We start from the raw sequence: 26,636 nt of genomic DNA on the forward strand, positions 1-26,636 counted from the left end.
TGTGTGTGTGTGTGTGTGTGTGTGTGTGTGTGTGTGTGTATGTGTGTGTATAGTATTTGTGCACATATTTTGTATTTCTGTGAGATTAGATTATTAACTATTACATCAGAAACACTGACTTCACCCCGTGGCAAAGATAAGATAGTCTGCTGTTATGTGTACATCTATTTGCTCTGACTTCCCATCTTTTCAGTCTCACTCTCAGTGATGTAATTGTAGAAACACCCTTGTATATTTCTGTGTCATAGCACAATGGTAATTGTTGTTTCAAATGCATGTGCTTTTAGTCATATAGACAAACCTGAATCCCAATTGTTAAGACTTAGTTTCTACTGTTTTTTTTTTTCTCTTCATAAATAAAAGATGATTACACAGACCAATCCACCTGGAATATTATACCTACTGGCTGATATCAAACCTTTTTTAAGTTTCCGGCTGCCACTTTGGCCTCTCTGCAGGCTTTTTTAAATCCCTGTTCTATGGCCACCCATGCCTGAGACATTTCTCAACAGGAAGACTGCCAGATGGGGGAGAAAAGCTCTCCAGTGGTGTGGAGACACACGGAGTTTAATTTCCACCCAGCTGAGTTAGACAGTGAACACCATTCAATATAGTCACTGCCCTCCACTCACTGGCTCTCCAGGCAGGTGCTACAATGTTCCCAATAATGCAAAAAAATACTGGGACAAGAAGGAAAGTTTATTTTTGGCTATTTGCAGGCCCCCACAGAAGAAAAAGGTTAAGTCTCAGGCAAGGTTGCTGCTACTTAAATAACCATCGTTTTATCAAAATTAAGATTTTCACAGTTGAATGGACTATGTCTCTTTCTCGTATCTAGATTTAAAAAGGCAATATTCCAGTTTTCAAGAGTTGCTACAACTAAAGGATACTAGCTTTTCATTAGTATTTTATGAGAACTGAAACATCTGAAAGCGATGCCAAAGGCTGTTAGTAGTAATGTCTTTGTTTCAAATGATTTAGGAGATTTGTGTCTTGTATGTGGTTTATTGGTGTCAAGAAAATTGAATATTTATTTTAGGCTCCTCTGTATTCCTCTATAAATCCATTAGTTTAAGGTCATATATTTTTCTCTATTTGCATGTATACCTTTTATCCTACCCCCTTCTGTCACAAATGCTATTCTTTATCCATTCCACAGTAAATCCAAGCATCGCTGTATTCCCATTTCTTTTTCCTCATGTGTATATTTTTCTGTGTTTCATGTTTCACTTTACTTATACAGGTATGTGCAGCAGTCATGCTCATTCCCTCTTTCAACTTGTTTACTTCAAGGAAACACTTTATCTTTCTTAATAATTAATGATATGCTATTTTAAAATATATCTCTTAGAGAAAAAAATGACTTCCCATCTCCCTTGCCTCCAAGATGAGTATCCCCCAACTTGAGACAGAGATTCAGAAGTAAACAGCAGCCAGAAAAACTCCTAAGTGGTAAGGGACCTTGACCAGGCTAGAGAGTAAGTGACCACAAAATACTAAAATCAAAGTATTTTTCTAAAATGAAGACTCTTCAGATAGCCTGGGAATAAAGCTAGTTGTTTGGTGAACATCTATTTCTACTTCAAGACCCAGCTCAACATCCTCGCTTTGATGACTTCCCTGACTACACCAGGGGAAGTTTGCATTTCTCCTTTTGTGCCACCAGCATATGACACAAACAGTCGAATAGCAACATTTATTCTAATGTTCTGCCATGAGTTAGGTGCCCTTCAGCATGACCAAACCATGAGTTTTTTCAGGAGCAAAATCCATCCATCTTATTTAACTTCATCCTCTGTTCAGTGCCTAACACATAACTTAATGCTCCTAAATGTTGGCTGAACACACCACACTCAATTCAGTTCAAGTTCTATGCAGCCCGCTGATTGAGTACATAAACTGGTATTTGGGGTTTACGTTAGGGACATGATATTTACATTCAAAGCGAAATGAGTCAACACGTGCAATACTTACGACAACTTTAACATGTTTGGATAAATCTCTAGAGCTTCTCTGTAGGAAATCAGAAAAAGCTGCCTATACCACAAGGAAAGAAAGAAAAAAAATGCTTCATTACACAGTTATGCCAAAGCCCTGCTTCTGTGATAGATAGGTCCTAGGAATTCTGAGTTATGCAAAAATACAAAATATAAAACGAATTCTCTAGAGTAAAGTAGTGCAGAGGCTGTCAAGTTGAAATCTTTCTCTTTGTTTTCAAAATGTAACATCATAAAATTTAAGATAGCAGTAGGAGAGAGAAAATATAGGTAATTTCAAGGGTCAGTTTGGAGATCTGACGGCCTTTCCTGACCTTCCTGTTCATCCAGTAGATGCTGATAAAATCTTTAACTCTCCACTGAGACTGTCTTGTTTCGCCTCTTTTTTACTTTAATCCCCTCTATCCAGTGGTATAAACTTAAGTGCACTTTAAAAATTAGTATTTTGGAGGCCCTCTTTTTTTTTTTTCTTTCTAGCCATTCACATCCAGGGCTGTCCCTGAGAAGAAGTAAAAAGAAGGGTGCCCGTTTATTTCCTTTATGCTTCCATGAAAAAACTCTCCATGGTCTCTTAATTTTGCATCCAAATGTCAATGCATAGGATACATACCCTTGTGAAAACTACATTCTTACCCAAGACTTGCCATACATCTTTCAGTCTACCTAATTTTCCAGTTCTCTAGCTTGACTTTGATGTTTGCTTTTCACACCACTTCTTGACTATCATTCCCACTCAGCGTGCGGGCTTTAAAGTTCAAAGATAATGAACTCTCTGCCAACTGACTTAAGAAATATACCCTTACTTTTATTCTTCAACCAACACATTAAGCATTAACTCTATATAAACATAGGGCTTGCTGGGTGGTACAGTGGTAGAAAATCTGCCTGCCATGCAGGAGACCTGGGTTTGATCCCTGGGTTGGGAATATTCCCCTGGAGAAGGAAATAGCAACCTATTCCAGTATTCTTGCCTGAAGAATCCCATGGACAGAAGAGCCTGGCGGGCTACAGTCCATGAGGTCACAAAGAGTTGGACATGACTGAGTACACACACACATACATAGACACACATGTAAACATCTGTGATGTGTATGTAATTATTAGCATAGTATATTAACATCTCTATTACCATCAGTAAATTAGTATAAATCACATGTAATCATTAAAAAATGAAATGTATACTTACCCCTGCATAGAACATTTTATTTCGAAAACGACTGTTGAATTTCTCTGGATTTGCTTCTGTGAAAGGGAAAAGGTGGTTTTGTTACACAGACTTCATTAGAAGTAGTGAGTTAGATTAGCTACTCCACGTTCTCTCTGTCCCTCCCCATCCCAAGGAACCAACAGCTTCATTATCGTGTTTCCCTCAGTTATAGGCAGTTGGCACAATAGCCCAGGGATACAAAATGTAGCCCCAAACTGTCATCAGTGGCAATATCAACTGAGACATGCAAAATATTAGGCTCCACCCTAATCCTACTGAATTAGAATGTCTGGGGGCTGGGGTCTGGTCTAGGAATCTGGTTTAACAAGTTCTCCAGGTGATTCCCATGCACATTAAAGGCTGAGACACTCTGGACTCTATTCAAAATAGAGGAGCAGCGAAGGGAGAAGGGAGAGGGTCCATTGTCTGCTTTGACCTCCATGGAGCACAGCTTCCATAAACTATGTATGAGCTCAAATTTAATATAGGGAATCTGGATAAAAATCAATGAAGAATTTGCTGTCACAGTTTGCAAGAACTCCTAACTACCATCTACCCTCTTGTTTGTGACAGGCCTCGAAAAACCATTTGATTTAGTGAAGATATGTAAATATTGTATGTATGTATATATATATATATATCTATGCAGCTTCCAGGTGGCTCGGTGGTAAAGAATCTTCTTGCCAATGCAGGAGATGCAGTTTGATCCCGAGGTTGGGAAGATCCCCTGGAGAAGGAAATGACAGCCCACTCCAGCATTCTTGCCTGGGAAATCCTTCCTCCCAGAGGAGCCTGGGAGGCTATAGTCCATGCGGTTGCAAAGAGTCAGACACAGGTGAGCACGCACATACAGACAGATATAGATACATACAGATGACCTGCAGAATGGACTCAGGGCAAAAGACAGCAAAGGCTCTGACTAAGAACGGTTTAATTTTGTGTTTGTTCCTGGACGTTATATAGGTTGAAGACCATAAATAGATTAAATAAGAATCTTCATCAGAGAATGTTCACATGAATTCAAGGGATGATAAATCCCCAAATGAAATACTATTTCCTTACACTCTTTCTGATAAAATTCCAAGACATTCCAAAGGAACCCACTGTCAACGCTCATCTTCTGCTATTTTGTTCATTTGTTATCCTTTTTATAGGAATAGCTCTTTCTCCAAGTCATTTCTCATCAGACAGCTGGCTGACTTGCTGCAAGTGTCCAAATCCCAACCCTGTATTTGAATGGCAAGCATGACACCAAATGGCAAAGTTCACAGAAACCAAAATTTTACCTACAATAGCCTGCCTTCTGGCCCCTATAATTCACATCCTTCACATGTGAAAAACACATTCACTTCCTCCCAGGTCCCAAAAGGTCTCATTCCCATTACAGCATCAACTCAAAATCCAAAGACCTCATCTAAATCTCATTAGTTCAAACTTGCCAAATCTCATCATCTAAATCATCTAAATGATTTGGCTCTGAATGTAATCCGTTTATAATGATGACGAAACCCTGGGTATAATCCATTCCATTATTTTAACATATTAATCCCATCTTTGTGTACAGCATAATAACATATGTGCCATTAGAATGGAATCCAAAACTCTACTTTTATCTGTAATTGGTCTTGCCGATTAGGGAGATATTAGCAAATATAAGTTTAACGCTAGGTTTATAAAAGCCAATAAACAATTTGAACGCCATATAACTCATGTGTGCGTGCTAAGTTGCTTCAGCCGTGTCCAACTCTTTGTGACCCCATGGACTGGAGCCCACCAGGCTCCTTTGTTCATGGGATTCTCCAGGCAAGAATACTGGAGTGGATTGCCATACCCTCCTCCAGGGAATCTCCCCAATCCCATGTCTCTTACCTCTCCTGCATTGCCAGGCAGGTTCTTTACCACTAATGCCACCTAGGAAGCCCATATAACTCATACATCTTCCAAATTATCTGCATTGGATATTAACCCAATCTTAAGACATCAGTTATGTATACATAAATGACTTCAAAATCTGTGCCTACAGTGACAGCGTCACCTTCAGTTAAAATCCTATGTGTTATAAAAATCTTTTCTTTCAAAGTCACTGCACCTTAAGGACAAATATTTTTACCAGTATTATCTTCATTTTTCTAACACCACGGCAAAAATCTTTCACTCTGTAGTAACTTGTCATCTAACCCACCTTTATCACAAGCTCCTTTGTCCCTCTCTATTTTTCTTTCCTGTCTGAAATGCCCTGACCCATTTTACTTCTTGTCTACATCACATTCCTTCCTTATTTCCCACCATATTCCCCCCTACCCTTTCTGGAAACTTTCCCCTGATACTTTTCTTCTGTCAACAATCCCCACCAAACTCCCATACTACTCACTGCCTATACATCCTCCCCTTACTATATACTCCCTCTACTTTTATTTGTCTTTTGTATATGAGCCTATTCTCCAATTTAACATTCCATTCCTATAGCAGACATTTGAGACAGCCACTGGACTTGGCACAGGAGGATAAAAATAAGAGAGTCTTTTGCCCTTATGTTGTTTAAAGAGGGGAAGACAGATCTGAAAATGAAAAATGTCACTCTGTATATGCCATAAAAAGATGTCTATATAAGACGACTCCACAGACTGTAGCCCGCCAGGCTCCTCCATCCATGGAATTTTCCAGGCAAGAATACTGGAGTGGGTTGCCATTTCCTTCTCCATATAAGATGAAATGGGGGTGGCAGGGGGGAGTGGGGTCCACACACAGAGAAAATCAAAAGTGTTCCAGAGGCAAGTACACTTGAATCTAGAATGATGAGTAGATGTCACACTGAGGTTCACGATGGAAAAGAAGGTTACAGATAGAGAAGCTTGGACAGGGTTTCTCAAAGGCCAACTGTGCCTGAGTCTCACCACCTGGGCAAGAGCCTGGCAGTGTGTCCTTTGCAGTGATGGTGATGGTGAAATTTAGCAGTCCACCGAAAATAACACCTTTTCAAGGAAATCTGTCAGTTCACCATATGAATCATGAAACATTCATAATCCTTTGAAACATGCTGATCTGCATGCCTCTTTATATTCAGAGAAAATAGCAAATCCCAAATCAAATTTAAATACTGCCTCTTCAGGAGTCATAATTGTATTTCCTTGACCTTGTAGTGTAAGGTTCAAATCCTCTGAATAATAAGCAACTTCAATGAGGGTATGACTCAAGTGTCCAATCTCAGACTAAAAGTTTGATGTGTTTAATATTCTTCATGTCCCCCAAAGACGACTATCTAATTCACATAGATGGCAAAGTGAGACCTAGCTTTGCTACCTGATAACCTTAATCATTGTTACCATGACTAGATAATAGTGGACTAGAGTATTTTCAGTGTACTTCCTCAAGTACTGTCATAATGCAATAGTGTAAAGTACTGGCAAGATTCCAGCCGACAATTAAATGACCAATCCTATTAAATCTCTGACTTTTATTCCAAATGTTCTGTTACCAACAGTTCAGCCAGACATGGCTTAGCCACTTTGAGAAGAATAAAACAGCATTTATTTTCCTATCAAATAAAATATACCTTCTTCTTTTAAAAATCACTTTTTAAAATTTATTTTTTGGCTGCACCACACAGCATGTTGGATCTGACTTCCTTGACCAGGGATCAAACCCACATCCTCTGCATTGGAAGCATGGAGTCTTAACCACTGGCCTAGCTGGGAAGTCCAATATACTTTCTTTTTGATCAAATTATTCAAAGGTTTGCATTATTTACATACAAAGTGAATCAAAATGTTCAGCCTTTCTTTACTGCTTATTTTCTTTTCTACTGGTAATTCTAAAAGCATTTACACAGAAAACGCCAATAATAAACTGTCTCAAAATGAATGTCATTTTAATTGTCCCTTCTAAAAGAAATACAATACAGATAGTAATAAAAGTCTGCAACTGTCCCATGTCAATTTGATGGGCTATTTCATATCTATGCCAAAAACTTTTTGCAATTGAATTTTTTAGGATTCTGCTTTAGTGAGATTTGTATTTATTACCCAGTCCATGTAAATGGATTGGCATAATTCCCAATTTATTGTATGTTTTGACTAATATCTAGTAGGTTATTCTATGTAAGGTTATTTTTTTTGGAATGGCTCTCATGAGGCTTTGAATCACTCTGCAAGTATCGGATGCAAATGATACAAGCTTTGTCATGAAGTCACAGTCCCTGAGCAGCTGCGTTAGAGAACAGTTTGGAGTCTCAACTGTGGTTTGCATGGCTTCCAGCCACTATCTATCAACAAAAATAAGTACATATGACCCTAATGAAAATGAAGCCTCACTTTCTTCCTCCTCCTCCTGCAGTGAAGCTTGAGATTTCTTGACTATCCAGGTAAAAACATGGGGAAAACCCAAATAAACAGAAAACAGCAAAAAAAGAAAGAAATTAGCCTGATGGGCTTCCCTGGTGATTCACTGGTAAAGAATCCATCTGCCAATGCAGGAGACACTGGTTTGATTCTTGATCTGGGAAGATCCCACATGTCACAGAGCAACTAAGCCCGTGCACCGCAACTACTGACCTTGTTCTCTAGAGCCTAGGAGCCGTAACTACTGAGCCCAGGTGCCACAGCTATTGAAGTCCACATACCCTAGAGCCCATGCTAGGCAACAAGAGAAGCCACGGCAACGAGAACCCCCTCACATTGCAACTAGACAGTAGCCCTGGCTCACCACAACTAGAGAAAAGCCTGTGGAGTGATGGAGGTCCAGTATAGCCCCAAATAAATTATATTAAAAGAATAGCTTGAGTAATTATACCTTTCATCATTAATAATGATTTCTTTTTTGCTTAATGCAAAAAAGATGGACTAACAGATTCTAAAAAGTCCACACCTCTGGTATAGACACATCAGCCAATCTGTTTCAACATTTCGTGTATATTTATTGGGTACCGCCATCTCTAGATCCTCTCCATGAACATGGTATTCATTACTCTCAGTCAGCATCAATCCTCCCTGACTAGCTCTTTAGTCACTGTTCTTCCTCTTTTTTTTTTTTTTTTAATCACTTCTTGGTCATTCACTGACTTTAGTTTCTAGTCAAACCTAAAGATTGGCAGTCCTGAGTCCTGGAGCACACATCCGGTCCTGATCTTTACTGTCTTTGAGACCCTAAACAATGAGGCTTCAGGGTAACATCTGTAATAAGCTCCTATCTTATTGAGCTCCCAAGGTCACCATGAAAGTTCAAATGGAGAAAGAGCAGTAAGCACACTGTGGGCACTTAAGTGATATGCAGACAAAAGGGGACCCGCAAAACACCCGCTGGAAACTTCCTCCCTGGGAGACGGAAAGGGACGCTGTCCTCACCTCTGGATTCGTGGAACTCCAATGTGACGTGCGCATCGAATCCGAGGCTGAAGTAGTTATTGAAAACATTCAGAGGAAGCTGCAATGACGAACAAAGGCAGAGGTAAAGTTGAAAGCCAGACACCTGTCTGTGGGGCAAGTCCCGGGGAGAAAGACCAGTCACAACCCAACGCAGGGGGGAACAAGAGAGAAGGAACAAGGGATTTTTGAATTAATTCTTTAGGGAAAGCTCAACTCATAGGATACTCCCAAGAATTTTAAATAGTTTAGGAAACAAGAGACACAACACAAATTATTAAATGAGAATCATTCTTGTGGATAGTATAACACGAGAATCTTAAGGGCTGAGGGATGCACATTTGTAACAGTTAAAAGGGATGATTCACTAAACAAACTCTGCAAATAAATTTAATTGTAAGGATCACATCTAACCTTCTTAATCAGTGGATGCACATTTTTTGAAGAACTTATGTTCAGCAAATTAATATTGCAACTGAAAATAAATACAATTTGCCCTTATTTTCTAAAAATCTATATATTTTTGACAAAAGTCATGTAAGCAATAAGCCAGTGGGAGCCATTTAACTATTCTCAACCTAGAGAAAAACTAAAAGCTAGTTAAGACAGTAGTACTGACATAAACACACTACCATGTGCAAAACAAATAGCCAGTGGGAAGTTGCTATAGCACAGGGAGCTCAGCTCGGTGCTCTGTGACGACCTAGGGGTAGGATGGGATGGGAGGGAGGGGACACATGTCTACTTAAGGCTGATTCACACTGTTGTACAGCAGAAACCAGCACAACATCGTAAAGCAATTATCCTCCAATTAGAAATAAAATATATGTGTGTGTGTTTATTAGTATTCAGATTTTTATTTACTCTATTAACTCTTAGATCTTTAACAGGACCATGAAATATGCAAACACAAACACATAGAAATATACATAAGCCTCAGCTTTCCTTGCCAGAGTCCTCTGGGTCCCTGGCTGTTACTGCTGCAAGTTGAGTAAAGGGGAGAACTATGTAGTCTGAAGTCCTGCATTAAAATTACAAAGCTGACATGATCTGAAGGCCTTTGGTTTAACGTTAGAACAATTAGGAAAGCATGTGGGAAATGCTAGAAGGCATATGGTAGTTCTTCCACTTTTTCTTCTGCAACTCAGATTGGAAGGTAAATGTTAAAGTAAACAGAGGGGAAACATTATCTCAGCCTGCATGATGTTTCCAGATAATGATCAGGTTGATCCTCCAGAGAGAAATGCACTCCTCTTCTATTAGAAATAAGTGTTTATCCTCAAGATTTCAAAAATTACTGGGTTTCCCATGCCCCTTGATTAGTAAGATTTTTCTCTTTGACTAGAGCAATAATCTTGTTGCAGTAAGAGAAAAATGAAATGAGAGGAAGAGTCAGAAAGAGAGCAAGAGAGAGATTATTAACAATACAGAAACACAGAAATTGAAACAAAGGATGAACCCATCCATGGAAGGCTGACTCAGAGCATGTACTGATTCAGAGGTCAGCTCAGCCCTTAGAAGTGGTTACAAGTGACTGGAGAAGGGAGAGAAACTAAACGCACAGAGCAATGCCAAAACATGTCTCACTCTCCTGGCTTCACATTTGAGAATGTCCAGTTCCTGCACTTAAACGAAAATACAAGTCCTTAGGAATGACAGCAAGGGTTGGTGATCCTGCCAAAAGCACAGATATGTTCATTTCTACCATTTATGTTCTTTTGGCTACGATTCTAACCCATGTCTCAGCATCCGCTGATAACGTAGGAGAACATCTGGTCACCATCCTCTAAATAACATCACAATTTAATCTGTTTTAAGAGTTCTTATTCATATTTTCCAGGAAAAATTGCCCCAATTTCCTACACATCTCCTTACAAATCCACTTTTGAAACCCTTTAATTATCTGGATTAATGTCCCCAGGCTGCATCAAGAAGTCTTTCCATTTCTTAAGCTGTTGGGAAAAGAATTAAATAGAGATTGCTATTGAGGGCCTAACCATTCCAAGTTGAGTGGGGATAGGACCTTAACATTTCCATATGGCACATTTCTTTGTACTTTAGCTGTTTTATGCCCAGTTTCTATAAGTCAAATATATTACAAAGAAATATTATATCCCAAGACGATACTTGCTTAAACAACACTGTGACCTGACGAACTCAAGGTCAACTGAGCAATCATGATAACTACGAAAAACCTTAGTTTCTGGATCACAGTTTAGGTGGAAAACACTATGAAGGTAAGACAAAACATGTTTTAACCAATTTTAGTCAAATAAGTAACTTGAGCTTCTACCACAATTGGTTGGGATCTTGATGCTCATCAACAAAGGTGCATTTGCTGTTGTTTACTAAGTTGTATCTGACTCTTTTGCGACCCCATGGACTGTAGCCCACCATGCTCCTTTGTTCATGGGATTTCCCAGGCAAGAACACTGGAGTGGGTTGCCATTTCCTTCTCCAAGGAAAGGTGCACTGGTTTGGTCTAAAATGATACCGGATTCAAAGGCCGAAGCACCATGAAATCCTGGCTTCAACCAATGGTGTGATCCAGTAGAGCAGGGATGCTACACGGATGCTGGGCCTTCACCCTATATCTACTTAATCAGAATCTCTGGGAACAGGGCCTTGTGATCTGCATTTCGGAGGCACACTGCCTGGAGATTCTTACACAACAAAAATGTGAAAACACTATCATGGAATAAAAAGGCAAAGGAATAGAAAACAAGTGGCTACTCAGAAACCTATCAGATTTATATGAAATTGAAGCCAGAACTTAAAACTGAATTTTCCCCTGAAGCTCTATAGTAGCATTTTTATAATTATATCCCTTGGTTTGTGAGATACAAGTTTAATCACTAAAGGAAAAACACTAAGTCAAACATTTATTTAGGTGTATCTTCGCATTCCAAACAAGTGATGAAATTGGAATTTTTGCTATCAGACCAGAAATCTCAGATGGTATCTTTCTATTGAAAGACCCTGTGCCTAATGTTTTCAGGCCATATGACTTTTTTTTTTTTAATCTCCTTATAGTTTTAAGACTTTGCAATGAATCTGAAAGATTAGAAAACTGATATATTCCTTTCTGGTGTGGAATTTGAGGACAGAGAATAGCTCCCTGCGCTACAGAAGCACTTGGAATCTTGATCTTTAGAAGTCTATGGTGCAGAATCACTGGATAGCATTATTCTCACAGCCCTAGTAGCCATAACCTCTATAGGAGGTAATCAGACATAATCCTCTGGCCAGGAATGTATTTCCTGTGGCTCAAGCAGAAAATACTCCAGGGTTCCCTTTCTGCAGAAGGGAAAACTCTCTAACCTTACACACGCCATCTTCCAGTTCTTCAGGAGGCAAGTCTGGGTTTCTTTCCACGTGGAGATTCCAGCGATCCAGCTGTACAATCGTCCCATCTTCTACTTGGCAAAGGATCTTAGAAACAGGCTCATCAGTGTAGCCCTAAGGAATCAAAGAACGAACACACTGCTGTCTGGAATAGTGGACAATACAGCCAAAGGTATTGAGAGTTCATGCCAGGTGGAGACCTTCTGCTACAGCTCTCTCTTTATTTTCCAATTAACCAGGCTGAGAGTAAACTGTTTTCCTTGAGATATTTAGAATTTAAGACAATAGTCACGGGTACTGTGCACAGAAATACTCTCTCTAGTTGGTTTGAGCAGAAGAGTGACTTCTGTCAGCAACCAAGAAGTAAAGTCAATGGCAGTTATTTGAGAGCCATGCTGGATGGCTGTTTCTATCAGGGTGAAAACAGATTTCCCCACGTCTTGCTCTAGAGAAATTTGGAGGATACACAGAACAAGTGTATGTGGAGAAGCAGGAAAATAATCAAGCGATATCTGCTAGATGATTTCTAATATTCCATTTCACTCACCTCTCCCTGACCTTGTCCTAAGACACCATCCCTTTCAGGACCTAAGGCAAGTCTGACTGATGAACAGCCCTACTAGGGAGCTATCTATTTACTCCTTGAACATACATGACTGATGGCATGATTATTAAGGATGATCAAGTCACTGATTTAGATAAGAGGAACTAATACTGATAAATACATTAGCTGCTTCATGAGAATATATTATTTATACTATGCTTACTTAAAATTGAAAAAAGACCTCTGGGAAATTAATTCACCCCAGGCCAAATAAATATCTGCTAATATCCTGACATAATTATCACACATGGGAGGTTAATACACCCAAAAGCCAGATTAATACCTGCTAATATCTGAAGATAATTTTCGAGCCCAGCTCAGGCAATAATTTCCTATGAGCAGTTAAACAGCCAGTCAGGCAGCACATGTTAGCATATTATGCTTTCTTATTTTCCTAATACTGTAAAAAATATTAATGATGATGATGATGATAATAATAGTTTTTAAATGACTGTTGTTGCTGTTTAATCACTAAGTCAAGTCCGACCCTTTGCAACCCCACAGACTGGAGCCCACCAGCCTCCTCTGTCCGTGGATTTACCAGGCAGGAACCCTGGAGTTGGTTTGCTATTTCCTTCTCCAGGGGATCTTCCTGACCCAGGGATCAAACCCACATCTCCTGTATTGCAGGAGGATTCTTTACCACTGAGGCACCCGGGAAGCCCCTTTTAAATGGCTGGTTAGTGGGAGATAAACTACTTTCAACAAGCCTGCCTGAAGTTGACTCCAGGGTGAAAAGGAAAATTGGTTACCTGTATAGCCAAAAGCCTGATGACATTGACCAGAAAACTAAATGCTCAAAGCCATGACTCTTCCAAAGTAAGAATCAGAAATCTGAACCAGATGCATCAGGGCGGGACTAGGGGTCAGGAGCAATTTGAGTCTCTGTAATTGCTTAATATGAGGACCAACCCACCCCCTGGATACCTGTGACTACTGTCTTTTCGTGGATACCTCAGACCCAGACCTGTGTACTAAAACCCATTTTTAAAAATAAAACTTCCTCTTCTCTAGCTGACTATAGATTTAAACTGAAGATAAAACCATGGTTCACGGGGACCTTGATTCTCAACTCCAACTTGTTCCTTGAACAAGAGGAGCACATGTGCCTCCACTGGAGCCTCTGTGGATTCGGGGACTCCACTGCTTCATGACGTGGGCAGCCCCTGAGAACATGCTTACCCCTCCCCAGTTGAGAGTCCGAGCCAGGTCATTCCCAGTCCCCAGAGGAAGGACCCCGACAGGAGGCTGAGGGCTCAGCTGCAGTTCATCCAGAATGGAAAGGATCCAGCCCACCTACAGACATTTGGGGGCCAGAAGAGATAGAAGAAAGATAAATAAGTTACAAAGAAGACAACCTGAGAATAGGAGGCTTTAAAAGGAGCAAAACAGAATAGGCATATTTTTCTTTAAAAATCCAGCAACCAGGAAACAGAAAGGGCACTTATCGCAAGCAGCTTCAGTGTGCCAAGTCTCTTCAAAGGGAAAAAGAACCATATTGTATACACCATTTCATATAAACAAAACTAGACCCGTTCATCACGTGTTTAACCAGTACGTGTATGTGCTCGGTCATATTTGACTCTTCGCCCCATGGACTGTAGCCATGGGGTTGCAAAGAGTCAAATGCAGGCTCCTCTGCCCATGGCATTTTCCAGGTAAGAATACTGGAGTGGGTTCCCATTTCCTTCTCCAGGGAATCCTCTTGACCAAGGGACTGAACCCACATCTCTTGTGTTTAACTAGAGATCTACTTTAAAATTCAAGAGAGTTTACAATTTAGGGAGGTTGGTTCATCCCTAGGGCATTTCAGGAAATCAGACTAAATCTCAATTCTGGCTCACACTAGCGTTGTCATCTTGATTAAATATTTAACCTCAGTAAGACTCATTTATTTGATTTTCAAAATGAGGATAATAATACCTACCTCACAAGACTGTTTATAGACTAAAACTAAAACATATATAAAAACCTTGATATGGTGCATAGCTTATGGAAGTACTCATTAAATGGTTACTCTGTACGTTATCATCTTAGAAATTAGTAGTGCTTTCCTAAATATCCCTACATTCCTCTTAATGAAACATTAAAAAACATAATTATGGATGAACTTAGTACTTATTATAAGTTTAGGCAGAAAATGGATACTTATATACTAGAATCATATTCCTGTTCTATCTTTTTCTAAGATAAATAATACTTGGTATTTTGTCTTATTATAACTATTTAGAAAAATTACCCCAAACTTGGAAACAGCAAAAAGAAACTTGAATATTGTCACAGTGTCATTCTAGAGCAGTGTCACAGGCTTATTTAAGAACTTTATGAGTGTTAAGTTACTGAGAATTTTTGTCCTGTAGAGACACAAACATTGATAAGAGAAGAGCACTTTAAATGCTCTGGTTCTATTCCCCCATCAGAACATAAACCAATTTTGTCTCAAATTTAGAAAAATTATTCTGGTATAAACTACATAATTCTTATCATCTTCTTCTCCAATAAACTGGCGGTATTATCTTGCTAACTACTTTATTACAAACCTAAATAAAGTTTTTAACATTTATTGATTCTAAAGTTGTTTGAGAGTCATGTTTCAAATTTTTTAAAACTGTATTTTAACAGTACATTTATTGAACACTACTATATATAAAGCATGGAAATAAGGAATTGAAATAAAAAGATGAGTGAGACACTCTAAGGTAAGGCAGAATGGTTGCTCTCAAGGATTTTACAATTAACAAAAAGAGGGGCATACTGATCTTTCCTGTGTGCTAGTCCCTGAGCAAAGCTTTCTGCTGAATTATTAAACTTCAAAACAACTCTCTACAATAGATATAATTTTCATTCCCAATTCATAGACAAAGAAACCAAGGCTTGAAAGGTTCAGTGACCGCCTTAACATCACATCATTTATATGGTAGAGCTGACATTCAAAGCTAGGCTTGCCACATATCAAAGGCCAACCTCTGAGCGACTCTGGTGCAAGGAATGTTTCAGTAAAGAACTAAACTCAGCTTCCAAGTGGCCTGACCATCCCAGAGTCAATGGCATGGACCTTTGGGATCTTTGGAGCACTGGGGAATCCTTCAGTTTAGTTCAGTTTGTCCCTCAGTCATGTCCGACTCTTTGCGACCCCATGAACTGTAGCACGCCAGGCCTCCCTGTCCATCACCAACTTCCGGAGTTCACCCAAACTCACGTCCATTGAGTTGGTGGTGCCATTCAACCATCTCATCCTCTGTCGTCCCCTTCTCCCACCCTCAATCTTTCCCAGCATCTGGATCTTTTCAAATGAATCAGCTTTTCGCATCAGGTGGTCACAGTATTGGAGTTTTAGCTTCTACATCGGTCTTTCCAATGAACACCCAGGACTGATCTCCTTTAGGATGGACTGGTTGGATCTCCTTGCAGTCCAAGGGACTCTCAAGAGTCTTCTCCAACACCACAGTTTAAAAGCATCAATTCTTCAGTGCTCAGCTTTCTTTATAGTCCAACTCTCACATCCATACATGATTATTGGAAAAACCATAGCCTTGACTAGATGGACCTTTGTTGACAAAGTAATGTCTCTGCTTTTCAATATACTGTCTAGGTTGGTCATAACTTTCCTTCCAAGGAGTAAGCATTTTTTAACTTCATGGCTGTAATCACCATCTGCAGTGATTTTGGAACCCAGAAAAATAAGGTCAGCCACAGTTTCCCCATCTATTTGCCATGAAATGATGGAGAATCCTTGGAATCTGCTTAATCAAATTCAGTTTATTTGCAGATTTATTAACTGAGCTACACAGAGGCTATGTTATTTGCTCAAGATCAAATAATCAGAAGTGAAAGAAGCAAGAGTCATAACCAGGTCTGCTGACCCCTTATCTAAAACCCTTTCTCCTCCACGGTGACTATTTTTTAGGATATCAAACTTGCCCATCCATCAAGAAGCCTAAAATTGTGCTTACCTTTTAGAAAGGGGTAACACAATGCTGGCCCAAGGTGGGAAACTAAAAATTCAGATCTACACGAGATTCCACAAGTCCCCTAATTTGCTCAAACTGAGCAAAACACCCCTAGACAAGTCCTCAGATTCCCATCCAGGGCTTCTTTAGCTCTTCTTTGACACAACACTCACTAAGCTTGCTACTGAAATAAAAGGAAAAAAAAAATGCCAGACACTAAAGTAGTGCTAATGACTGTTAGAGGTTGTTCCTTGGCCACTGAAAACACAAATGAGATCGAGTCAAAGCAGAGGCCTCTAATAAATGATGAGAAGGGGGTTTAAAGGTTATGAAAAAGGACATGAAAACTCAGAAATCCCAACAATCTGGGCTCCCTGACTACAGCTGTAAACAGCCCTGAGTAGAACCAGAGACTCTGAGAGAGGAGGTGGAACTTACTGGAAATCTAATTCCATATCCCATATACAGCAGGGAAAAGAAGACAGACTCTTTAACTTCTCTGAGAGATGCTCTGGCAGCTCCCCTATTCTGATTTATACTCACAAGTCAAATCTAAGTTCTTTTAGGTAGATTGAAATGAGAAATATTTTTCTTGTGGTCCTTTGAAGTAGGTCTGTCTTTTCTGGATAAAATAATGCTATGAGTTCACACTTTGAACATTCTATTTCCCTCCAGACATAAAAATAAGAGGAAAAAAAAAAAGTCTCCGTGGGTCAGAAACAAAGAAAGCACAGGGGGCAAGCAGAGGAAGCCAGGCGTTTGGCTTCTGTCTGATTACAGGGGATAAAAGTTCACCCCTTGCTGGCAGGAGGCTGTGTATGAACCAGACTCCCTATGTGGTCAGAAGAAAAGAGGCCAAGAAGAGAGGGTGAGGAGCCACTGCCTGAGGCTTCATCCACAGAAAGCTGTGATGCCTTAGGGCTGGAGGGATAAAGCTTCTATTAGTGAGCTGAGATGCCCATGAGCTTGTTGACACACCCGAAACACCCCTGACCCAGGGTCAGGATGGAGCCCTAACCATTTACAGAAAATCCAACTCAAGCCTCAGGATCCTGGAGACCATTAAAACTACTAGAAAAGATTAGTACAAGGGTGCAGAGAAAGAAAAGGGAAAAATCAAACACAGCCAAACATCTTCCTCTGAAGTCGAGCCTGCAGAGAGAAATTCTAAATACCAGAAAGAACACTAAGAGTAAGACAGACCAGAAGGTCAGAGAATAATTTACAACCCATGAAACACAAATAATTGTCAAGTAACTTTGAAATAAGTGTCCCATAACTTCCACGAATTGATAAAGTGTCTCCTAATAGATCTTTATTTTTCGTGTCAAACTTTATTTTGGGGGCTCCAAAATCACTGCAGATGGTGACTGCAGCCATGAAATGAAAAGATGCTTACTCCTTGGAAGGAAAGTTATGACCAACCTCAGCAGCATATTTTAAAGGAGAGACATTACTTTGCCAACAAAGGTCGGTCTAGTCAAGGCTATGGTTTTTCCAGTGGTCATGTATGGATGTGAGAGTTGGACTGTGAAGAAAGCTGAGCCCCGAAGAATTGATGCTTTTGAACTATGGTGTCGGAAAAGACTCTTGAGAGTCCCTTGGACTGCAAGGAGATCCAACCAGTCCATCCTAAAGGAGATCAGTCCTGGGTGTTCATTGGAAGGATTGATGTTGAAGCTGAAACTCCAATACTTTGGCCACCTCATGCGAAGAGTTAACTCATTGGAAAAGACTCTGATGCTGGGAGGGATTGGGGGCAGGAGGAGAAGGGGACGACAGAGGATGAGATGGCTGGATTGCATCACTGACTTGATGGACATGAGGCTGAGTGAACTCCGGGAGTTGGTGATGGACAGGGAGGCCCGGCGTGCTGCGATTCATGGGGTCGCAAAGAGTTGGACACAAATGAGCGACTGAACTGAACTGAATAGATCTTTGATCAGTATAATTGTCCTTATTCAAACGTCAAGAATTGTTCCTTTCTTTTTCTTGGAAGGCTGCCAAGATTCCACATGAAACTGTGGTGTGATTCCACAAAATGGCAAGAGTCCTCTGGACCCTCTGACTCATCACCATCTCCTTTCTGTTTTACACTTGGCCTAAGTATAGGCTTCTCCAGTGGTTCAGATGGTAAAGAATCTTCCTGCAAAACAGGAGACTCAGGTTTGATTCCTGGGTGGGGAAGATCCCTGGAGATGAAAATGGCAACCCACTCCAGTATTCTTGTCTGAAGAATCCTTTGGACAAAGGAGCTTGGTGCGCTATAGTCCATGGGGTTGCAAAGAGCTGGACATGGACTGAGCTACTTTTGCTTCGCTTTCAAGCATAAAAGGAAAACATACAGTTGATTTGAATGTAAAGGATCTTCCCCTTTCTTACCAGTTGATCTGATTTAAACAAAACAAAACAAAACAAAAAACACTGCAGAAATAGATTCTCTCTCCTTTTCCCAATAGCCAGTTTGTTGTTGTTCAGGTACTAAGTCGTATCTTACTCTTTGCGACCCCATGGATTGCAGCACACCAGGCTTCCCTATCCTTCATTATCTCCCAGAGTTTGTTCAAACACATGTCCATTGATTTGGTGATGCCATCCAATGGCCAGTTAATCAACCGTCTAATTTCCCCCTGAATACAAGCAGGCGTCATCAATTACATAACCCTTGGAGTCATTAAACGTCTCCTGCCTTTCACAGCACAGATTTTTTTGTATTGAATCCATAGTTGGCTCACAGTTCTTTGGCTAACGTGGGTCTGGATCTTCCTTTCACACAAGTCTTGAATACTGTTTCTCATCCAAGAGCTACATCATCACTACCCAACAACCACCTTCCCCAAAAGGCAACATAACCCAGGAAAGGCACAGAGATGGGGGAGACTTGCTGGGTCAGAAGCCTGGCTCCATCACATACTTGCCAGCTGAGCTTAGGCAAGTCAGTTAACCTAGTTCCCTCCTATGTAAAAAGGGGTAACAGTACTTGCCTCATACGGGCATTTTATCAGTTAAATGACATAAAGACATTGATTAGCAGGTGCCTGACAAATAGGAAACCCTAAAATTAACATTTACTGCTCTGCCTTAAGCTATATTTTTCTTCCTTTTTCTTTACTTCATCCACAAAAGCCCAGTTTCCTAGAAGCAAAATGCCTTTTTCCTGTCTCTCCACTTCGAAGTTGAGCCTTGAATTTCACAGATCGATCCCAACACTGACTGCCAACAAGTCACAAAGTCTTTCACAGACTATCAAAAAAAGTAAAAGCCAAGCTGTACTATAGCAGAAAGGTGAAAGAGACAGGGGATGGGGGTAGAGGGGGCAGGGCGGGGGCGGGGGGGTGGGGGGGGCGGTGGGTGAGACTACAGAACAAATACACCTAAAACAGAAGGAGGCATAAAGATCTTCAGTACTAGTCCGTGTCTCTGCCCCTATGAGAACAAAACTATATAAAAGGTCTTAAAATCTGTTATCAGCGGCTCTCCCTTCCCAGGACCCAGGACCCTGTTCCTGCTGGAAGTCCAGATGCATATTTGTGGGCAGGACTGTGTTTGTAGAGAATTTTGCATTACCCCAAATCATCTCCACAAGCACCTCTTCCATTAAACTTAATTAATTGCAGCAGTGGACACTTAGCATATTTCCCATCCCAACTGAAGAAGGGGCAGAATCATGTTCCAGGTAGCAGAGCTCCTTCCTGCCTTCATGTTAGGAAAAGCAGGGCTGATAGATCTGGCACACCAGGGTCCCCGGCTTCAGCCCTGAGCAAAGCAGCCCAGCCCAGAGGCTGCAGCAGTTGCCCGATGCTGCCACCTCCTGGCCACATTCAGCTATAACTATCACCAGATAATTTCCCAAGTGCAGGCTGAGCAGTGTTTTCTTTCAGCAATATGCTAGCTTGAGAACGGACTGAGGGGCGGGCGAACAGGATCGTGAATTGACGTTTTCTTTGAACAGAGCGGGTGCACAATTGCCTTTCCTCATATTATCTGCAGGCAGAAAAGTAAAGGATTCTCATATGAAGAAATCAAAAGAGCGAGGGGAACGTTTCTACACCCTGAAAGACCATCCAAAGGCAGCATTTGACAACTAGGTTCCCTTCCTAGCATGTACACTGCCATTCGTCCTTTTGATATTTTTATATTTGCACTTAATAGTTTACAAAGTCACTCTATGGTAAGATAAATGTTTAAAATCAGCGCTAAAGGATTGAGAAAAAAGCCAAAATATGAGTTGTTTTTTTTTTTTTTTTTTTTTAATACAATGTAGACTTTAGGCTGTCCATTCTCTCACTGGCATGAAGACAACTGAGGTTACACCATGTGCTGCTTCTCAAGAGAGTCTGGGATGTGGAGAGGTTGAGAGAGAAGACGCAAGTGGAACAATTTTCTTGCCCTGTCCATTAGAAGGAAATAGACCTTTTTCCCCTGTTCTGTGGCTGCAGTGAGCCAGGGCATGGGCATGCCTTCTGTTTAGCATGTATCTTCACCTGGGGATGCCAACTGAACCAGAAATAAGCATGCTGTAGTTCAAGTCCGTTTAACTCCAGCCCTTGGGAAAGACATCAGCAGGATTAAGGGTGGACCTTTGGGTCCAGCTCAGTTCATCAAGGCCAAGGACAGGGTAATGACAGATCACACTGCACCCTAAAGATCCTTAAGGAGGGGAGGGGACCAGTGACTTTAGTGTCTCAGTTTACAGACTCCTTGATAGTTAAGCAGCAGCCGTGGGGAGCTGGATGGGTGGAGATCTGGTCGCAGAAAGCACAGAATGTAAATCTACCCCATGACCAAAGCCAGAATATAAACATGAAGATTTGAGATCATTCTGAGTTATTTTCTCTCTGCCTAGAGATCAAAGATGAGACCAGCCCACTGGATACCTGCAACTATGTGACCATCTTGGGATTCTGTAAACCAGTTATAAAGAGCCTGAAACTGTGGCGCTGTCCCCTGCAGCCACCACTGGCCAGGTGTGGTCACAGACTGCTCAAATGTGGCTGATCCAAACTGGAGGCATTGTAAATTTAAAATATAGGCTGGTTCTGGAGACAATACAAACTGAGCATAAAATATCCCATTAGTAACTTTACACTGACTATGTGTTGAAATGATAGTATCTTGGATATACTGGGTTAAAGAAAATATATTATAAAATCAATTTTACCTGCTTCTTAGTTTTTTAAGTGTCTTCTAGAAAACTTAAAATTAAAGACTGCAGCTTACATAATAGTTCTCCTGAACACCAATGGTCTCTACTAATACAGTGCTACAGCTGTGAAGAACCTTAGGGATCCAAATGTGTCTGTTTTCAGACTTAGAACATCTCAGAAGGGGTTAAGGAACTTGCCAAAACCACAGCAACGGTGGCACAAGCATCTCTTCCTCTTCCAAGTGCAGTATATGCCTTTGTACTTTTTAACAGCATCAAATTAAAGTAACTCATACTGAAGCCTAAGAACTTTTTTCCAAATTAATGCAAGATGTCTGTATATTCGGAGAAGGCAATGGCATCCCACTCCAGTATTCTTGCCTGGAAAATCCCATTGATGGAGGACCCTGGTAGGCTGCAGTCCATGGGGTCACTAAGAGTCGGACACGACTGAGCGATTTCACTTTCACTTTTCACTTTCCTGCATTGGAGAAGGAAATGGCAACCCACTCCAGTGTTCTGGCCTGGAGAATCCCAGGGACGGGGGAGCCTGGTGGGCTGCCATCTATGGGGTCCCACAGAGTCGGACATGACTGAAGCGACTTAGCAGCAGCAGTCTGTATATTAAATAATACTTTGTATATAAACTGACGTGATTAAGGATTAACATATCATCATCCCAACCAGTTAAAAGTATTCCATTTCTGATTCTTCCTAGAGCCTTGTCACTTAGAATTCTGACAACCTCTACAGTGATAGACACACTCACTAAATGAAGGCTGAGCACCTGATGTCAAACATATACCCAGCACTCAGGAATTATCCTTCATTTGCCAAGAGCCAAGAGTTTCTCTTCATGACTCCATCAGCAGGCCTCTCCTTCAAACAAACACTCAAAATTAAAAGTTTCTTATTCTAAACTGATCAAATTAAAAATGTTAATCATGTACCTTGATAAACACGTCATAAACCCCAGATACCTTTCACAGAACAACTTGTTTTAACAAGGTAAAATCAAATCAAATCTGGGTTTACCTAAGGTAGAAGATATGCAAAGTTTTGATTCTACATGATTGGACTATAGAGGTTACCACTGACAAAAATAATTAGCTCAAAAGAATGTGTCAATTCTAAGGGAAATACACCACTTTTCATAGCTGTTGTACATATAAATGTCTACTGCAGTTGTGAATTATGTAGAAGGATGTAAAAACTGAAGCTAGGATCATAGATAAGGTACCAGGGAGGAAAAAGCACCCAGAACATAAATGAGAAGTTACATCCAGGCTTCTGGAAGACCTAGATTATGGTATAGGTCTTCCAGATACCTAATTATGGTGTCTGGAAGATACCAAAAAGATACCTAATTATGGTATGTTTAAAGAAGAGATGCTAGAAAAGATAACAAAAGCAGGAGAACCAGGTAGTCTGTGAGTCAAGAAGGTGACATTAATGACACCAGAAAGTATTTCTAGAAATTCAACACTGTGATTGGATCTGCTCATTAGAACTCCTTATGTGTGTTGCTCATTAGTTGCTCAATCGTGTCCGGACTCTTTGCAACCCCATGGACTGTAGCCCACCAGGCTCCTCTGCCCATGGGATTCTTCAGGCAAGAATACTGGAGTGGGTTGCTATTCCCATTTTCAGGGGATCTTCCCAACCCAGGGGTAAAACCCATGACTCTTTCACTGCAGGTGGATTCTTCACCATCTGAGCCACCAGGGAAGCTCAGAAATCATTAGGGTGGTACTGAATCTCACTCATTATGGGTTTTGTCCCATTGATGGCATCTCCGACTCAATGGACATGAGTATGAGCAAACTCCAGGAGATAGTGAAGGACAGGGAAGCCTGCTACAGTCCATGGGGTTGCAAAGAGGCAGGCACAACTTAGCAACAACGATAAATCTCTCATTCTGGGTTTTGTCTATTAAAGTGTGCCAGGCACTCTATTAAAACTATTCTCCTGAAAACCACCAGTTATCTCCTAGTTTCCAAATCCATACTAATCCTTGAGTCTCTTAATAATATAATTACTGTCTGTCTTGAAACTTCTTTGGGGGTTGTTTTCCTTGATAAGACTACTGGTGGTCCTTCTCCTTCTATCTTTTTCTCTTCTTTTGAAATTCAGCTCTGACTCCATAATTACAAATGTTTCACATGTGTCTGGACTAGGCTCTTCTTTCTCTTTCCTTTATGCTTTGAATTTCCATGTTTCCAAACATTTCTCGTCAATACCACAAACCCTAGAACAGTGCTTTCTACACTATACCTGCGAATAGAGGGAAAAAAGCCGTGAGGGGGTTGGGGGTGGGCAGAGAGAGGTGATGAAAGACTCAGGGGAGAAGGGCAAGTTTGGAAGGTGGAACAGCCAGTCCATGATGAAGCCCAAGACATGAAGATGGCACAGGCAGCCAACACGGATTTGAGGTAATTGTCATTTAAGAGAGAGAAAGGACCCTGAATTCAGGATACCAGGGGTATCCCAACAGTCAAATAATTCTGGAAAGCACCAGGTTAAACAAAGCAAAACAGGTTTGGCTTCTTTAAGACTTTATAATGAATTTTATAAGCTAATAATGTGTATCAGAGTTTCAAAGAATAGTAAACACTATTTTCTCAACTGAAAATTGTTTTCCTCTCTGCAGAAAATCCTAAAGGACTAGTGGAATCACTGTTTAATTTCTTTCTGGTTGTGCTTATTAGTATATAATGTGTATTCAGCGCAGCATTAAGTGCTCACGTGCTGTGAGAGATAAAATTAGAAGATTCTGTTGCTACCTTTGAGAATAAAACATTCTAATTAAGAAAATTAGAGAAAAGCCAAAGATAGTTCATAATAAAATCCTATGAGATCAGACTCTAAATACAGAAGAAAAGATACTGAACAGCAAAATCTAAATGTCACCATTCTCAATTATTTGCCTTTGCTAAATATAGCAACATAAGTAGAGGGCAAACTGAGAAACAGATGAGACAAACTGGGGGAAATACACTCGTGATGTTAAACGTCAGCCCAATTCCATCTTTTCTCCTAAAATGACTCCAAAGAGGATCAACTGTGATCTTTAAGACAAAATGTTGGTCAATATTCTAACTTTTATTTCCACAAGTAAAAAAAAAAGCAATAATTCAATTGTGTATGCATATTTCTCTTCCAGAATTGTCACCAACTATTAATAATATCTGGAAATAGGTCAGTTTCTGTTTTAAAAATCATTTAGTCATCTATGATCTTCATTCTAGTGATCTGGCTAGAAGATCACTTCTAGTGATCATAAGATCATTCTAGTGATCTAGTGATCTTCATTCTAGTGATCCTTACTTTGTGGATCAGGGAGACACAGGACAGGAGTCGGGGAAACAGAATTTAGAAAGACCAAGACTGAATCCTTAAGGGCAATAACAAGAATCCCTCCTAACCCTTAGGGGCTTGGATTCATATAAGAGACAAATGTTTTAGGGCAGTGGTCCCCAACCTTCTGGCACCAGGAACTGCTTGTATGGAAGATAATTTTTCCAAGGACTAGAGTCAGGGGAGGATGGTTCGAGTGCATTACAATTATTGTGCACTTTACTTCTATTCTTATTATACCAGTTCCACCTCAGATCATCGGGTATTAGATCCCAAAGGTCGGGGACCCCTGTTTAGGGGACTGGAGAGACTGTGAGGTGGGAAGAAGAAACACACATGTTTTCAGGAGAACAAATGGCAGACGGAAGAAACAAGGAAGAGAACCGGATTCTCTTTCAAGGACCTACCGTTCCATCCCCGCCACAGGCCAGAATCCGCAGGTTTGGTACCTTCCTATACAACTCAAGCCTGTGGAGGAAACAGGAAAAAGTTAACAAAAGAGCCTATCCCTGGCCACGGCAGACAGCATTATTCCAACACACAGCACAAAAGAGGGGGAGGGGCAGGTGAAGAGAATGTATAATCATGAGGATGGTAATGGCTTCAAAACTAGTTACAAAGCGACTCGATCTGAGTGATCACAAGAGGACTGACTCCAACAGTCGGATTAGAGGCCGGCAATCAGATTAGAGGCCGGCAGCCAACACCGTGTTTAAGTGGCCGGTATTGGAACTCCTAGCGCTTATTTCCCATGACTCCTATCAATGTGTCAACTCACATTATTTCCCTCATTAGTGTCAACTTCCTTCTTCTTCTTTCCAGTCATTCTCCTCCTCCTTTCTCAAAGAAAACCATCATTAATCAATAGTCCTTATAAGTCTCTTCCTTATATTTGATTAGCTTTCCTCAGATCTATTTATTTTTCAGACTTATACTTCCCACTCTCAACCCTAGAAAACCTTCTTCAGAGAGATGGGACACCCCACCAGCATTATTACAACTGCACCCACAACTCCACTCACTTGCTAATACTAAAACCTCCATTTATATCTCTCAGCCCAAAGAGGGAAGATGTACCGAATTTTCTTTATTTTGATTTTGTCTTCTTGAAAATTGTCTTTCCTGTTGTCTCTGAAGAAAATGCAATGACACTTCCCCTACTAAACTGTCTGCTGAAGTGAAGATTCTAATGGCTCTACTCCAGAAACATCACCTTATTTACATCAAATGACATTTTTCCTGAAAACAGTTACTGTCTTGCCATATTCTTTATGGTGATCTGTGAAGTTATCTACCTAAAGCCTAACTGAAAATGATAAAATCTTAAGAAAAGTAAACATAAAATGGCAAAACCCAGGATTGTAGATTTGCTTTAATAGATCTGAATGCAGATGTATTAATAGATGTGTAATAGAATGTATAATAGAATGATGTATTCTATTAAAAAAATAGAAGTCTTATAGCAAACTCTAGTAGCAAAGAAGTTCATAGATTAGAAGAATGACAACAGAAATTAATTTTCATAATTAATCTTCTCCTGCATGCTTAAAATACATAATTTATCCATTTCATAGAGGAATATTATTTGTCTAGAAATTATCTGATAAATTCTCAGAAATGATCTGAGTGCTTCTTTGCCTCTGATATTACTTATTGAAAAGTAATTAGTATCT

General features: G+C 40.4%; 1 protein-coding gene across 2 annotated transcripts in view; it reads right to left on the minus strand.

Moving 5' to 3' along the window:
- The window catches only part of DGKI (diacylglycerol kinase iota), a 514,234-nt gene that overhangs the window by 207,588 nt on the left and 280,010 nt on the right, over positions 1-26,636 (minus strand). For both annotated transcript variants that reach the window (XM_010804593.4, XM_024991169.2), the window contains exons 12-17: positions 25,371-25,431; positions 13,693-13,806; positions 11,883-12,020; positions 8,544-8,622; positions 3,184-3,239; positions 1,975-2,037 (exon numbers count right to left, since the gene is read on the minus strand). In XM_010804593.4, coding sequence (XP_010802895.2) covers positions 1,975-2,037; positions 3,184-3,239; positions 8,544-8,622; positions 11,883-12,020; positions 13,693-13,806; positions 25,371-25,431 — 511 coding nt within the window. The remainder of the gene's footprint in view (positions 1-1,974; positions 2,038-3,183; positions 3,240-8,543; positions 8,623-11,882; positions 12,021-13,692; positions 13,807-25,370; positions 25,432-26,636) is intronic.

This window comes from Bos taurus, chromosome 4 (assembly GCF_002263795.3).
Source record: "Bos taurus isolate L1 Dominette 01449 registration number 42190680 breed Hereford chromosome 4, ARS-UCD2.0, whole genome shotgun sequence".
Taxonomy (NCBI): Eukaryota; Metazoa; Chordata; class Mammalia; order Artiodactyla; family Bovidae; genus Bos; species Bos taurus.